A 17,947-nucleotide genomic window follows, 5' to 3' on the forward strand; every position below is an offset into this window, starting at 1 on the left:
ATACTAAAAATCGTTCATTTGCAAAAAATTTAATATCGGGCTACTAAGAACTCTGAATAACATTCAACAAAATCTTCATTTATAGTACTTGTTTTTATCTCTCTTTACATCATTTTAAGTTATTTTGTTATAATGCATAACTAACTTTTATTCATGTCATTGATAAGTTGTATTTGTCATCTGATATATCCATTGTCAACCATTTAAGTATGTAAATAACTTACAATATTACTCATATTTACCTAATGTCTGATCTATCTAGCTCGTTTTGAGTTTTGATCACATCCTACTATTTATAATCTTTGATTTGTAGATATATTCAACAAAAAAACAATAATTAATATACGTTTTCAAAATATATTAATGTTTAGACACGAATACGTTCAAATAGTTATGTTTACAACGATATTAAAAATTTAAACAAGCTAAATGATTTGTTCTCCCAAATTGTTTCATTCTCATTTCTCCAACATGATATGCTTAGAGTTTCTAAACAATTTCGTTCGCATTTATTCAACTTTTTATAAATGGATCTCAACCAAAATGCTAAAAATTAACTAACTTTATTACTGGTTTTTTTTTTTTTCAGGTACAACTCAACAGCTAGAGACCAAGAATGAAACCAGCGCGTAATACTACGAAATTAACTAAACTTTTTATCTCACAAAAATTCCATAGTATATGTACAAATTATCATATTGTTATAATATCTACACTTTATTCATATTCTGTCAACATGACCTACATTTTCTTTTGTAATTACAATATGTCAGCCAATATGCAACAAAAAGAACACATCATATACTACGCAATAAACCTGGGTAAACACCTCAAATATTGAGGTTCCAATACCTAGTATGTACATAATATATGTATTTATAAATAAATATGTATATTATATAATACAATTACTCTCCCGCCTGTGCAAAAGGCGGGGGACCGAATATTATTTTTTAAATTTCCTTCCCCCGCCTCTGCAAGAAGGAAAACGTGCACAATTGTTTTTCAGATTGTTAATTTATTTTTACAATAATTGGATAACATATAAAAAAACACTATATTTTGATGAAAAAAGCAAAAAGTACTTTATTTTCATAAAAAAAAACCCAGGATTCTCACTGAATAGTGCGTGTATCTATGCTATCCTATAGTGTGTGTAAATCTGTTCTATTTTATTAAAGTTGAGGACATGATATAAACCGTCAAAGACACCAAAATATGTATATCAATTTTCGTCCTTCCATTATGGACAAATTCACGAAAATTACAGTATAATCCCTCACTATTTCTTATAATAACATTTGAATTTCATTTAAATATAAATCAAATTAATTATAAAAAAATTGTACAAGGACGCAACGCGTGCATCGGTGTACTAGTATATATATATATATAAAGAGTGAACACTTTAGAAAAATTATTTTGATATTATTACTTCAAAATTGCAAAACCACCCTTAATTTCTATCTAATTTAATAATTATTTATGTGATAGCTTATAAAAAAAATTGAAAACTGCTCACAAAATTAGGAAATATACTTTTATAATTAATTAAAATAATCTTTTAAAATAACCATCTCAACCAACTTACAAATTTTTTTAAAGAAAAAAGTGAAGGAATCGGAGAGCCCTCGTAAAACAAGGAACAATAAAAAACAAAAGGAAAAAAAATATTATGTCATCCACTAAAAAATATTATATAATTGACAAAAAAATATCATACATAAATAACGATTACATTAGCACACAACATATGCATAGTATCACTAATATATATTGAGTTGGAGATGGAAATTATTATAATTTGGTATCGAATATGATACTTCGTCCCAAATTTGAGATTTTGGTTGTGAGTATAGTACCAAAAATTGCAATTACTTCTAACATGCTCGAGTAATAATGATTGATAAGGACTTGAAATCTCACTCTTTAATTAGCATTTCTGCATCCTAAAATCATCGAATTATGAAGCAGGAGCCTTGTCATATTATTAGGTTAAGCCAAGCAGGAGCCTTGTCATATTATTAGGTTAAGCCAAGAATAAATGTTAAAACCGGAGTTTATTTGGTTCGATTTCGGATTATATATATCAAAACTGAACAAACTGAAAAAACCGAAATTTCCTTAAATTAATAGTTTTTTTATATTTTTATTTATATTATTTATATTTTTGATATGATATTTAGTGAATGAAAAACTATTCTGAACAATTTTTAATTGATTGTTGTTTGTTTAATTAATTTAGACATTATATTTAAATATTTTACTAAAAAAACATGTAGTAAGTTAACATATTATATTTTACAATATATTTATATTATTAATTTAAAAAATTATACCAAAACAGAATTAATCGACCGAAATAACCGAACCGTTTTGGTAGAAAACTGAACCGAACCGAAGAAAAATGGTTCGGATATCGGATTATATATTTCTAAAATCGAAAACCAAAAAAACCGAAATAAAAAACCGAAAACGAACCGAACCGATCGATGAACATCTCTAGATATACATACGCCTATTTGATTTTCACAAAACTTGTATGAGACGTCTGAAAAATTAATTTTGTGATACAGATATTTTATTCGATCTAATTCATGAAAAATATTAATTTTTATATCAAAATTATTATCTTTTTTTTCATATATACACCGGATCGACCGATTTTAGATTGTATCTCCCCTGGCGGAACCAGAACTTTAAGTCATGCCAATTGCTAGTGGCACCTTTGAATAATGTCAATATTCATATAAAAATAAAATAAAAGTAGATATATCTATAAATTCAATACCATCGACTTCCCGGAAAAATAAAAGGTTACTATAAAAATAACAAAGTTAAAATAATAAAATATTTAGATCAATATTTTGATAAATCATTTCTAAAGTTTTTAAATTTAACATTCAATGTGTGGACATATTACGTGAGAAAAGAATACTAGTTTTGGACAACAATCTAATTGCAACACGTTGTGCTTCTAGAATTAAATGACAAAATATGATATATTATATTTAATTATCCGTAAGATCACTGATTAAATCCATGAAATAATAAATCATTGACTCGGCTTTTTAAAGATTAAAATTTTAATATGGATTATTAAATTAAAATATGTTACTAACTTATACACAGAGATATTTCACAAATAATACAAGTGTAATTCTACGAAGGAGATATGAGAAACCATAATACGTAGAGAAATAAAGAACTTGTAATAAAATAGTATTTAATAATGGCAAAAACTTGTGTGAGACGGTCTCACGGGTCGTATTTTGTGAGATGGACTTCTTATTTGGGTCATCCATGAAAAAATATTATTTTTTATTCTAAGAGTATTACTTTTTATTGTCAACCATGAAAATTATTACTTTTTATGTTAAGAATATTACTTTTTATTGTGAATATCGGTAGGGTTGACCCGTCTCACAGATAAAGATTCGTAAGACCGTCTCACAAGAGACCTACTATTTATTAATTTATTGGGTGTGAGACCTCCTTCATGGGGTGTATTTGTGGCCTGTGGGCACGGAATTTCCAGTAAGAAAGTAGGCAGAAAAATAGATGAAAGAAACAGGATTGAATGCAATACCTTCATAACTCATAAGCATGCACCAATGTAGAACAAACTTGTATGAGATTACTCTTGTAACACAATCTCACGGATCTTAATTCGTGAAATCCATCAATTATGTCCATATTTACAATAAAAAGTAATACTTTTGACATAAAAATAATATTTTTTCATAAGTGAATATTTGTCTCACCGTTTCACTGAATTTTTGTGTACTTTTATTACATAACAGACTGAAACTTCCATGCAGAAAGTGAGCTAAGTGGTGTTCCTTTCCATCCAATAATCAGGCTTTTCCCATCAATATCTAAGGTGAATGAATCCCCACATGCAAAGCTCTTGAGCACTAGATTTGCCTGATACAAAGAAGACATGCTAAGTTCCAGCTCTTCCAAACCAAAACTTGCGAAGAAAGCCCTCCAAACGCCGATGCATACATGTCGAATCTTCCTCTCCTCTCCCTCGCAGGCGACGATGTTCCTTATCGATGATCCGAAGCAGTCTGACTCGGCAAAGGCCCTATTCTTTTCATCGTCCTTCAGACAGGCGGCCATGGACTCAAAGTAAGCACAGTAGAAGAAGAGAGATTCGACGAATCGGTCCACGAAAATTGGAGAATTACAGTTCCCCTCGGCTTCAGCGATGACCATTACACGTGGATTGATGGTTCTAAAGACTCGCATCAAGTGTTCCAGCCGATCTGGCTGTACTATCATACCTGTCAAGGTGTATGTTGCGAAGATGGCAACTTTTTCTTCGGCATCCAGCTCAAACATAGTGGGATCAAGATCTAGGATATCTGCCACCATAACTACATTGAAAGAAAACTTCAAGTTCAGAGAATCGGCGAAGCTCGTCAGACGCCTACTTGCCTCCTCCAATGTCTTCTTTGATCTGGTCCCTACAGCAGTGACCTTGAGAAGCTCTAGAGGATGTTTACATCGGACTGCTAGAGCTTGCATCAGGATCGTAAAATGTAATCCGGTTCTGATCTCGAAATCAATGACATGGATCTTGCCAGCTTCTGATGCATGATCCAATATGGCTTGAATACCGGCAAATTTGGTTATCTGAGAGAGAGGTAAATTATTGTGAAACGCGATCAAGGCCGAGTTGTTCGGGGTGGTCAATGCTTTTAATGGATCCTCAAACTTTTTCCCCAAACCCTTTGGGGTAACTCTCCCTGTCTCCCTATCAATCCTCTCATGTAAAGCTTCGGTAAAGTAGAACACCAGCCTCTGAACTGGACTTCCCGCGCTAGACGAACCTAATCTATCACATTCCTCCAAGAGTTTTCTTGCACACTCGTACTTCTGCTCCCCCATTTTTTCCGCGCAAGACAGGAGATTTTGGACTAGTTGAACGCCTTCAGAATCTTTAACTGAATGGCACAAAATCGAAGACGGATATGGATGGCTAAGAACGGAGATCTCGTCGCCGCTTTGAGAAGTGGATTGGATGAATCTTTCTGCAGCTAACCGGATGATGGTTTCGGTAGACATTGGGGTTGGATCATTCCCCTTTCTGGGTTCTGCATCATTCATCTTCTCACCATCTAACTTTCTGCACCTGCTTCCATATCTCTTCAAAATCTCAAATGATGCTGAATGAAACAAGAAAGGTCCCTTCTTCTCATGTTCGATTCTCTCCAAGTTATCCTTGCTAACAACATTCCTGAATTCATTGCCGTGAGATAGATTTCGTGGCCAGACAACATCCGGTGACAAATTATCCGAACATCCAAAATCTTCATACCGTTGCATAGGTTGATAACTGTGTGATTTTGAGACGGGAAGTGCAGAATAGGCGGTATCGTACTCGAATCCTGTGTCATAACCAAACAAATCCGCATCCATACACGACTCTCCCTGTTCTTGATCACCTCCCCAGAGGCCATTCTGCTCTGCCAATATCTCAGGACTGGTTAATAATCCATACTGATCTAAACCTTCTGCTTCTGTGGATTTACTCATTCTGTGAAATATCGGTGAACATCTTATAGACGGTCTACCAACAAACTCTCCCTCGAATTCGACTGCAAAACGACGTTCCGCCACTCCTCTATTCATTCTTAATCATATAATGATCATTTCTAATCGAAAAATAACATATTTATATTTCTCAAGCACATGACAATGACTTCCATATAAACATATATACAGACCTTGGTGATGGCGACAATATTCCGACATCATTAACAAGGACAAATTTTCATAGGGAAGGGATTTGACAAGAAGTAGGTTTGAAGTCAATGCCTTCGATATTTCCAATATCGATCATTCACATTTAAAATTTATTGGCACATTCTTGGCATCACCAGTAATAGTTGAAATCTAATTGAGAATCCACCGATAGGCTCATAATAGTTGTATTTTTTTTGTCATATCTCTCATTGTTACCACTTACAACGTGCTTAATTGACACATTTTTGTGTGATTTTATTGTATGTGGAAGTTTTCTGCTCTTGCGATAAATCTGGGCTAAAAAGGATGATTTTATATCACAATTAAAGTTGCCGATTTGATCTTAATGTAAGACGTAGCGTAGAAAAATTCAGAAGATGTATTTGGATAAGGCGTGACCACGCCTTATGACTACTCCTCGGCTGCCTAGTGAGAGTTGAGTAATTTTCATATCAAGGAATAATACTATATAGAGTTTTTTCCATAAGAAACTCTATATTCATGGAAGTTATTTTCTAACTTTTTTTATTGTATTTAATATTCTTGATATTCCAAGTATTTGTCGATTTATGATTTAATTATATGAATATTGTATATCGATTAATCTGACAATTTAATTCGATATATAATCTTCTATCGCTATCCATGTATTCAGTGATCCGTAATTGTCATGAATGATCGGTACACGAGTAGCATAGATTAAATGTGTTGTGCTATCATAATATATTTAATCTAAATAAATCAACAAAACTGAATTTATCAATTGCAGCTATCTCGGTTGTTAGATTTCAGGATTAATTGTTTTCAGAAATCTAAAAGCTATTGTTAATTAATGTGGAACGCTATCGTGCCCAGTTAATTATTAATAAGTTTTGACGGGATGCTGGGTTCGGTCAATTAATTTAGGAAAACATAAGAATTTAGCGGCTATCCCTATAATTCTAAGGTTAATTGCTTGGAATAACTTGAATAAATTATTTGTTAGCTAATGAACAGTGATATAATTAAATAGTAGAACTCCCTTGAATCAGATCTTCTCATATTAAATTCTTCTCTTTATTCTATGTGATTGATTGTCATTCAAATTTATTGTTTTTCGTTCTTAGATAAATTTAGTTTAGCATTTTATTAAATTCATATCCCAAAATCCCCCCTTCATTTGCATTTTACTCGAAAGAAATCATCCCCCGTTCCCTGTGGATTCGACCCTACTCATCATTACACTCATTTTACTTAGAGAGTATGAATTTAAGTTTGGTGGCTCAACGACATCACACCAAATTTTGGCGCCGTTGCCGGGAAACGGTGCAAGGTTAGTTTTTTTCGAGTTTTTTTATTGTTATTTTTTTTATATCTCGTTCTTCTTGCACAGGTGATTCATCAATAAAAGAAGAATTTGAGAATTTTTTGTTGTGAAACACTTCGAGATGTTTCATCGACAAGTATTCACAAGTTTTGCCCAACAAACCGAAGAGCCGTTCTACGCAGCATGGGAGAGATTCAATTATTTAGCAACAACATTCATGAATCATGATTTTTCTAACTATGTTCTTATTCGACTTTTTCTTAAAGGTTTGGATACAGTTACACGAAGATGGGTATTTAATGGAGCACTAACAACTGGTAGTCCACTACTTAGTCGACGTGAAGACATTGTCATATATTTGCTAAATGATATTGCCGACTTTGACTACCATCAGTATTGGGATCCTTCACTGCAGAGTTGGAACCACCAATACACTCCAGAAATTAGCCAATCTGATTTTACAGACCAACTTTTCGAGCATAAAAAAGATGAGGGACATAGTCTTGAATTAATCATAAGTCGACTGAATGATATGGTAAACAAGCGCGTGGCAGTGAATGAGGAAACTGTAAAGCCTCAGTCTGAAGAAATTTTGGAAGAAATATCATTCGAAGATGAGGCACCAATGAAGTTGAGAGATGAACAAGCTCCTGAGACTATCGATTTGAGCTCGTCGATAATATTATCATACATACATCTAGGAGGTCTTTGTCTTTCTCCATTGTCAATTTCAACAGATTTTGTTCTTCAAGATCCAGCGATGATATTCTCATCCCATGCCTATTATTTAAAGTCACGTTTTGTTGAGGAGACGAGCTTACATTGCATACATCAAGCCAAACTTGAGGGCACATGGAACCAAGAACCATATATGGTGTCATATGACACGTACTTTGGGCGTCAGCCGCTCTTTGAATGAGTGCTTTTGAGGGTCAAGCCGACGACTAAAAATCAAGCGCTTTTGGGAGGCAAATTTTTAATTTCTTTTATTTTTATTTTTTTTCAAATAGTAAAATTTTTGTTACCTTTGTGCAGAAGATGTCTTCTAACAAGACGTGATCACACCTTATAAGAATACCACTTCTGCGCAAAAAAAAAAATTGTTCCAGTAGAGGTTTTTCCACAAGGCGTGGCCACGCCTTGTTGAAACACCTCTACTGATTTTTTTTAAAAAAAATCTCTAAATGCAGTAGATATTTTCTAACAAGGCGTGATCACGCCTTGTGAGAAAACATCTTCTGATTTTGAAAAAAAAATTTACGTTCTTTTATCTGTATTTGTTCTCACCCTTTTCACATCTTCTCTCAGCAGCTTCCATCATCGATCCACAATTTCCTCCGCCACAACAATATAAAGCTTTGTTATACGATGCTCAACAAATTTCAGGGGAGTTCTCTAACTTCCCTTGCGTTTTTACTGTCTGTATTGTGTATCTACTTTTTGTGTCATTGAGGACATTGCCACATATAGGTGTGGGAGGGGGTATATAGCCTTATTTCTCGTTTTAATTTCTATTTTTCTCATTTTTTTCATGTATAATTGAAAAAAAAAAGTACGGTAGAGTGAAGTTGTTTGATCCATAAAGCATTTAGTGTTTATTCGTTATCTCTTTCAATTGAATCTTGAATGCCTTTGATGCGAGTCTATAAAAAAAAAACTAACGTTTTCTTTGTGTGCAATTGATTTTGCATTCTTACTACTACATTTATGGGTTGTTTCTCTTGATGATGTGTTGAAATGATAAGTGTATGGGATCTAACACACATACCGTTTTCTTTGGTGAGCTTTGAGCCTATGAGCAAACATTCTATCATGCTCCATTTTATTTGATTGTGTGTTGGTCTTGCATTGTTAATTTTTCTAGAACTTGCATTGTTATACATGTCTTTGTTGATACCTTGTGATGGATTAGGTGCATAAACAAAGTAAAGGGCATTAGGTTCAAATCATTTTCTTTCGCATCATCAGCGCCTTTCTTTTGAGCCTACCCTGATTCATTTACCCCTAGTGAGCCAAGTTCGAGCCTGAGCCTATTTGTTGGAAAATAACCACGTTACAAGCCATGATAAATCTTTTTTGTTGGTTATTCCTCTATTTGAACCTTGAATTGGAGAATCATACAAACTTTTCGCATCTAGCATCGCTTTGAGCCAAGAAAGTGCAAATTGTTGAGATCAAGTGATTAATGCTCGAAATCGTTGTCTCAAAAAAAAAATCCTTATGAAAAGTAAAAAAATAAAAAAAGAGAAAAAAATACATATTTATAATGAAAAGAAAAATGAAGAAAAAAAAGGAGTGAGAAGGAAAATAAGAGCAACGAAGAAAAAAATGTTCTTGGATGTTATAATGAGATTGAAGATGTTATTGTTAGCAGGATGCAATTGTCTTTGTGGAAAGTGTGTATGTGTTCTTCAGTTCCATAAACCGTTGTACTTATTTCCTACCTGACCTCTAGCCACGGTACAACTCTTTTACAGCCCTTGTTTATGCATTTCAATTCATTCACTTGGTAGAGGATATGATATATTTGCAAGCTTATGGTAAAAATTTTCAGTGTTTTGACATGAGAGCTCCTTAATACATACCTAGACACTTACGAGTGAAACGAACGAATCCTGTGAGGAGTGTTTGGACTCTATGCATTTTTATTTCTACACATTCGGATGGAAGCAATTGCTCATGATGTTGGTAGTTAGATGCTTAACAACTAAATTGCTTTGGTGCATGAAAAAATATTTTACGGATAAGTAAATGAAGCAGAAAGAGGATAAAGAGTTGAGATAATGGATCGATTCTTGTATGCTTGAGGATAAGCATGGTTTAGGTGTGGGAGATTTGATAGGCTCATAATAGTTGTATTTTTTTGTTGTCATATCTCTCATTGTTACCACTTCCAACGTGCTTAATTGACACATTTTTGTGTGATTTTATTGTAGGTGGAAGTTTTCTGCGATAAATCTGGGCTAAAAAAGATGATTTTATATCACAATTAAAGTTGCCGATTTGATCTTAGTGTAAGACGTAGAGCAGAAAAATTCAGAAGATGTTTTTGGATAAGGCGTGACCACGCCTTATGACTACTCCTCGGATGCCTAGTGAGAGTTGAGGAATTTTCATATCAAAGAATAATACTAGATAGAGTTTTTTCCATAAAAAACTCTATATACTTGGAAGATATTTTCTAAGTATTTTTATTTTAGTGATTAGGTTATAATTATTGGGCTAATATATTTTTGGACAAAAAAAAAAGATTTCCTTTTAACCTACAAATCTCACGTGAGAAAGGAGGCGGCAGCAAAGAGAATTCTCTCCAAATTTCTTCCACCACAACTCACACACAAGAGAAGAAAAAAGGCGCAAGAATTTCTCAAATTTTCTCCACACCTTTAGGCTAAGTTTTATTTCTGATTTAAAAGTTGTTTTTACTATTTAATTTATCACTGTGAGGTTTTGTTATTGGATTTAATATTCTTGATATTCCAAGTATTTGTCGATTTATGATTTAATTATATGAATATTGTATATCGATTAATCTGACAATTTAATTCGATATATAATCTTCTATCGCTATCCATGAATTCAGTGATCCGTAATTGTCATGAATGATCGGTACACGAGTAGCATATATTAAATGTGTTGTGCTATCATAATATATTTAATCTAAATAAATCAACAAAACTGAATTTATCAATTGCAGCTATCTCGGTTGTTAGATTTCAGGATTAATTGTTTTCAGAAATCTAAAAGCTATTGTTAATTAATATGGAACGTTATCGTGCCCAGTTAATTATTAATAAGTTTTGACGGGATGCTGGGTTCGGTCAATTAATTTAGGAAAACACAAGAATTTTAGCGGCTATCCCTATAATTCTAAGGTTAATTGCTTGGAATAACTTGAATAAATTATTTGTTAGCTAATGAACAGTGATATAATTAAATAGTAGAACTCCCTTGAATCAGATCTTTCTCATATTAAATTCTTCTCTTTATTCTATGTGATTGATTGTCATTCAAATTTATTGTTTTTCGTTCTTAGATAAATTTAGTTTAGCATTTTATTAAATTCATATCCCAAAATCCCCCCATCATTTACATTTTACTCGAAAGAAATCATCCCCCGTTCCCTGTGGATTCAACGCTACTTGTCATTACACTCATTTTACTTAGAGAGTAGGAATTTAAGTTTGGTGGCTCAACGACATGACAACATACACCTAGAACATTACACTGAAATCACGACAAAAAACTTACATTCTTGTCATGGTGCATAGGAATGAATACTGATGACATGAGTAGCCACAAGTAATTACATCCGTCATGATTCTTTCTCTGATAGAAGAATATCTTTCCCGAACCACCGGAGAGTACTGCACACCCGAATACCGTGTTTTCTGACCCGTCAAAACGGAATGGAAAACATGACCGGGTTGTCTAGGTTAGAGTAGGTCTCCAGCGAACCAACTTATGACTTGAATTTTATTGACTTTTATGTAAAAAAAAACAGTATTTATTTTAATAACATTTTACGGTTTTATCGAAATATGACAACTACTTTATCTGTATAATCATGCAAGCTGCATAGATAAAACCTTTGAATAAACAATAGGTATCATGAGGTATGTCTCGTAACGTAAGATCGTGAAACTCATTAGGAAGAGTACCGTATATGATAAACAGATTCCTAGTCAAATCGATGGTCTAAAATAAGGATAAAAGTCGCTTAAGCTTGAGACTAGCATCTGTGATATAAACGTCATGTTTAACTGGTAAGGGCATAGAGATGTTCGTTCATACAGATGAGTGATCATTTGATGATGCATTGAACAACCTTCATTCGAACTGTCCAAATGGTTATCACTTATCGAGTGGTATAGTTTGCGGTTATGGTTGTACACAATTAGTCCTTTGACCCGGGATAACATGGAGGCTCATCATACCAGCACTATACTTTGACTCGTTTACCGACTCCATTGAGGGTCATCAGGTGGTGAGGTTAGGTGTAGTTTCCAAATACGTAGGAGCCAATGCGTTTTAGTCGAGGATTCACTGTTTGCCTATGGGTGAAAATATCCTATGTGATCTGATGAGTTAATAGTATAAGGAATTTCTGGTCAGAGCAACACACGTGCTTTAGGGAAATATGTTTTCTTAATTGCATATATCATGTCACTGTTATTAGTTAAAGATAGATCACATCGTTGTCAAATTCTATTGTAACTCTCGATTACCACTGGTTGCAGATTTGACAAGGATATATGAGTTGAAGAGACCGTATTGCACACTAACTATAACTTAAGGTTCTTGCAAGTACTATCAATGATACCTAGGAGATCATGGGGCGATACCACTAAACGCTATTATCATGATCTGATGGATGCAATCAGACTTGAGTTCTGGCATTCTTGATCAAGTGGTTGATGAAAAAAAAGATGCTAATTAGGATAAGTTTGAATGAGAATAAATGTTATTCTGAATCACATGAAATTGTGAACTCACGGCTAGTTGTATCCCCGAACCATTGAGTATTACACAAGTATTTGATTCTGTGTTCTCGTTGAGATAGTCGAGTTCAAAGAGTTGAATTTGATGACTGTAATTTGATGGAGATCAAACAAATTACTTATAAAGGAGTTTATAATTTAATTTCATGTATATGATGTTTTGAAGTTAGCTTAACTGCTAACTAAATTAGGAAAGTGAAACTATTTTTTTTGTGAACGTGAAAGAGTTCACAAAACTGATAGCTGTCAAAAATGGATCTGTGGAAATTTTGATTTTCCAAATTTTCAATTTTCATTATATGAACGAGATTTATACACTCGATACATCGGCGCTGTCTGATCGTCGATCGGAGTTATACTGAGTTCACAATTATTTATTTAATAAATTTAGAATCTACTAATTCAATAATAGTGTTAGTAGTGGTGACTACGAATATGTATAAGATTCTCATGGAATATTCTAGAGGGGTCTAGAATTGATTATTAATATGTGTATGCATGTATATATGTGTATATCTATGTATAGATATATATATATATATATATATATATATAATTAAAATAATAGAATCCTAATGGGATTATGATTATGAATCCTAATAAGAGTGAGATTCTTGATGTGATCATGAATTATAGTCTAGAAATATTTCATTAAAAGTTATATAGAATAAAACAATTTTTGCACCAAAATTTTTCTCATTTCTTTCCTTGCAAAATTGCGACCACCACACAAATTTTAAAGAAAAATTTTGGCTAGTTCCACGACCGCATCGCCACATGATTTCTAAATTTCCGGCGATCCCATCTCGATATAAATTTCGTTTAGATCGCTAGTACAATCGAGACATGCCCAAGCCCCCAATCTTAGAATTCACCATTCTTGAAAGCGGTTTTTCTGCTTCCAAATAATGCATGTATCCCTCAATCTCTTCATTCTCCAACTCTCTTGGACATAAATGAGTCAAACAAATCTCCATAAGGACACTCACAAATTAATTCCTGCATATCACACTCAACACTCATCAGTAACATCAATTCTAAAACAGTTGGAAACATCATTGGGATATTTAATAGCATGGAAAACATTAAACACCACACTATCATCATTCAATATCAACACCAACTCACCTTTTTTCACATCTACTATAGTTTTTCCAGTGACTAAAAATGATCTAAGAATATCACGATCATCTGTCCTATCCAACAAAACAAAGTCTATTGAGAAAATAAACTTATCGACTTTCACTTAGACATCCTCTACAACTCCCCTAGGGTATTTAATAGATCTATCACTAATTGTAGAGAAATTGTAGTTGGTTTAACTTCACCAATTCCTAGCTTCTTAAAGCATGAATAAGGCATTAAGTTTATGATTGCACCAAGATCACACAAGGCTTTGCTAAATAATGAACTTCCAATGGTACAAGGAATAGAAAGTTACCTGGATCCTTAAGCTTCAAGGGTAATTTATTTTGTAAAACTGCATAACCATCTCAAAGTATACCAGTTTCCTCTTGTTTGATAAAATCTCTTTCAAAAATTTCGCATAAGAGGGCATTTTATCTAAAGCTTCTGTAAACGAGATATTTATGTGCAACTTCTTAAAGATCTCAAGAAACCTTAGAGAATTGATGTGTAAGAGGGACATTTATGTGTAAGAGGGCATTTGAGCTAAATCTTTGCTCTTTGGAGAAAGGGTAGAGAATTGATATCAATATCAGTATTAACCTTAGAGTTTACAGACTTACCTTTCTCTCTTGCATTCTCGCATCTCTTCTTAGATGATAATTTCTCCTTGTCAGCTCCTTCAACATCAACATCAACATCATCCTTCTTCAATTGTTTAGCCACTATGATTGCATTGACATCCTTTGGATTCTTTTATGTGTCACTAGGTAATGATCCTGAAGCTCGTGTAGCAAACTGGTTCGCCAACTTTCTCAATTGTGTTTCCGCCATTTGCATCATAGCATCATGGTTTTGCCATCTCATCTCATTTTCAGCTATGTACTTAGCAAGCATATCCTCAAGATTCGACTTGCTCTCAGATTGTTTGAAATCTGGTGGCATAGAAGGTCCAGTACTTTGTTAAGGTTTAACTAGTTGTTGATGAGGCTTTTGTTGTGCGGGATGTCGGGGAGGATTGAAGTAGTGTGGTTCGGCATGATTTTCCGTTGGCTTCCAACCAAAAGTCGAATGATTTCTCCAACTCAGATTATTTGAGAAATGTTGCGTATTTTCCACTCGCAAGCGCACGGTTGTCAAGTTTTAATATATGGAAGTAAAGTATCATTCTAACGAGGAGTGTATAACTAAAAATATATGAGTGCTTGTAATTAAAATAGTTACGACTTTATCTAGAAAAATCAATACAAGGTTTGGTTTGCTGAAAATTAATTAATCGCAAATAAATATTAATCTAATCACCGAATCGAGAAAATATCATTGAGAGAAAATATCTAGAGGAGTGATTTCACTGAGTTTCCACAATAATTATTCCATGTAGAATTTATGTTCATGAATTCCAATTATTTAATGGTCAAGAACACTTAATTATTTTATTCCCCCTTTCCCAAGTGATGAATAAGTTGTATAATTCAAACTTCGATTCAAGCATTCCTAATAAGAATCTAGGTTTAAATGATAAATGCAAACTATGTTCTTAGTTAGGCCTCGCTAAAGTTATACACCTTCCAAACGATATAAACATTCAACGATGTGTCTCTAATGATCTATAATCTTAATCCCTCTCCCGAGTTGTAGAATCAATCAGAAAACAAAAAATTTTTGGCCAGTAAATTGCAGTCGAATAAAAACAAAAAAACATTATTAAACCAAAACGGAATTCAATCATATAAACAACTACGTCAAATCATCGTATCCACAAAGATACATCATCCTATAGAATGGAAAATTAGTTCATAACGAAATCTAAACAAAAACAAGACATGTTCAAAGGTTTAGACATCGCAACACAAGAAAATAAAAAGGGCGAAAGATTAGATGACAAATCAGAAGTGGTGTCTCTGTCCCCAGATTCTTCATTCTTCGTCGTTGCGATCCAGTCTTGCGCTCCAATCCTTCGTCTCGTGCATGTATCGTGTTCTCTCGTGTGTTTTTCTCTCTAAAAACGGCTCTCCTCTGCTATGAAACCCTGTTTTCCTCTTATTCTCGTCTATGGGCCGTAAACGAAAGCCCAATTGTGTTAGTCTCGTCGCCACGGTGCTGCTTGTGCAGCACCTAGGTGCCCGTTCCTCGAAGGTGTGGCGCCGCAACGCTGCTTAGGCACTAGTCTCTTGGTAGTGTAGCGCCGCGGCGCTGCACTTATGGCGCTGCGGCGCTTATCTTTCGAACAATGGGCGCTGTAGCGCTGCCCTGGTGGCGTTGCGGCGCTTGTTGCTTCGTATGATGGCTTAGCGCTGTGGCGCTAGTTCCTTGGCGCTGCGGCTCTAGTCTATCAACTGCTCAACGTCAAAATTGTCCCTAATCAGCATCAATCATCCAAAAGTGGTTTATTTCCTGCATGGCACAAAAACAACGAATACCAAGCGTAATTCTGTTCGAAACTAACATAACGTATAAATTAAGTGCAATTCTTGCACTTATCAAGAAACTAAATGGATTGAACTGTTGTAGCCCTTTGGTTCACCTCATGTTTACCTAGTCTCCCTCAAAAACTGATGGTCCTTTATAATGTGTGGCTTGCATGAATTGTGTGCCACTACATGATCCCCCAGCTATCTAAGTGCTTCATTGGACTTGATTCACTTGTTTTAATAGCTTTCAAATGAGCCATGTGGTGTGTTAATACATCAAGTTTTGTTGTGATCGCTGTTAGAGCATTCATCTCAAGAAATCCTACTTTATTCTCTCTTATGTTGTCTTGCCAACCCACAGTACTTTCAGCCATATTTGATATGATTTCAAATGTTGTTGCTGGTGTCTTTCTGTATAGGTTTCCATTGGAAGTTGCATCAAGCATAGATCACACAGATGGATCCAACTTGCAGTACAAAGTCTCATCTTGTTGGCCTGTTGAGAACGCATGTCTAGGACACATTTTCAACATTTTTTTTGAATCTCGCCTATGCTGAATTCAATGATTCCTCATCCTTATGCCTAATAGATGTGATATCATTTCGCAGTTGTGTAATTTTAGTTGGTGGGAAATACCTGTTCATTAAGACCTCAACCAAACCATCCCATGTGGTGATAGAAGCCGCTGGTAAATCACGGAGCCACTCCATCGCCTCTCCTTGCAATGAAAATGGAAATAGCCTCAATCAAATAGCATCATTGTTTACACCATTGAATTTGATGGTATCGCAGATCGGCAAGAATTGTTCTAGATGTGCATTCGGATCCTCGAAGGGTAATCCCCTAAATCTGAATTGAAGTTGAATCATCTGGATGATGGATGGCTTAAGCTCGAATGTATTTGCTTGAATCGTTGGGCGAACAATGCTGGACCAATAACTTCCAAACATTGGTCGATGAAGCTCCATCAGAGTACGATTATCTTCTTCTCCAGCTATATCTTCAGAATTCTCTGCACATTTTTCCTTACAGCCTGTCAAATTCCTCCTTAAATTCGAACTCAAGAGCTAGGTTATTCTACCTCTTGGCCCTACAAATGTGTTGAAAGTGCTTCCAATCTCCAAATCAAGTGGCGCGAGGTTTTTAATTTATCGAGCATGGCTCATATAACATGAGCTAAACTCATGAAATCAAAACAAAGTGTCCAATTCAACCACCAGATGAAAGAAATAATTAAATCTTAAAATAAAAAAATTAAAAGTAAAAAAATTAAAACCTACTCTCAAACAAATAATTAATCCTAATATTAAACAAATAGCTCCCGACAACGTCGTCAAAAACTTTGCCGACGATTTCGGTTGTGAAAACTAACAAGTGCACTAGGTCAAGTAATAATATAGCTAGTTCAAGTCATTCCCACAGAGACTATTATCGAATTACTAGGCAATAAATTATTTAATTTAATTTAGACTAAATAAAAAAGTGATTTATGTTAATAATTAGACTAATTAAAAAAATTAAATTATTTTAAAGCAAATAACACAATTCAATTAAATAATGGATTAAGCTTAGTAGAAATTCAAATTCAAATAAAATGACCTAAAATATACAACGGTACCAAACATCAATTATTGCCATAAACAATAAATATTCTAAAGTCATGATGAAATTATCTGTCTTAATTATTAATCTATTTCTAGAATTAATAATATTATTTTTATTTAACAGTCCAACTATTTCTAATTAAATTTAATTAAATAAAAACGAATTTAACAACTATGAAATTCCACCTTTTTGTCTAAAATCGTACATTAAAATCGAATATTATTTCTAGTCGGTTTAATAATAT

At 33.9% G+C, this 17,947-nt stretch overlaps 1 protein-coding gene across 1 annotated transcript; it reads right to left on the reverse strand.

Annotated features, from left to right (window-relative positions):
• Positions 1–3,771: 3,771 nt before the first annotated feature.
• LOC140962081 (DELLA protein RGL1-like) lies at positions 3,772–11,342 on the reverse strand. Its single transcript, XM_073420935.1, has 2 exons — positions 11,282–11,342; positions 3,772–5,927 (listed from the first exon to the last, which is right to left on the reverse strand). Exon 2 carries the CDS (start codon positions 5,638–5,640, stop codon positions 3,793–3,795), a length of 1,848 nt encoding a protein of 615 aa, XP_073277036.1. The 5' UTR covers positions 5,641–5,927; positions 11,282–11,342; the 3' UTR covers positions 3,772–3,792.
• Between the last annotated feature and the right edge of the window lie 6,605 nt (positions 11,343–17,947).

The sequence above is a fragment of the Primulina huaijiensis genome, chromosome 16 (genome assembly GCF_012295235.1).
Source record: "Primulina huaijiensis isolate GDHJ02 chromosome 16, ASM1229523v2, whole genome shotgun sequence".
Lineage (NCBI taxonomy): Eukaryota > Viridiplantae > Streptophyta > Magnoliopsida > Lamiales > Gesneriaceae > Primulina > Primulina huaijiensis.

Excerpts from the sequence above, each read along its gene's own strand:
- LOC140962081 (XM_073420935.1), bottom strand. The coding sequence starts at position 5,640 with ATGAATAGAGGAGTGGCGGAACGTCGTTTTGCAGTCGAATTCGAGGGA.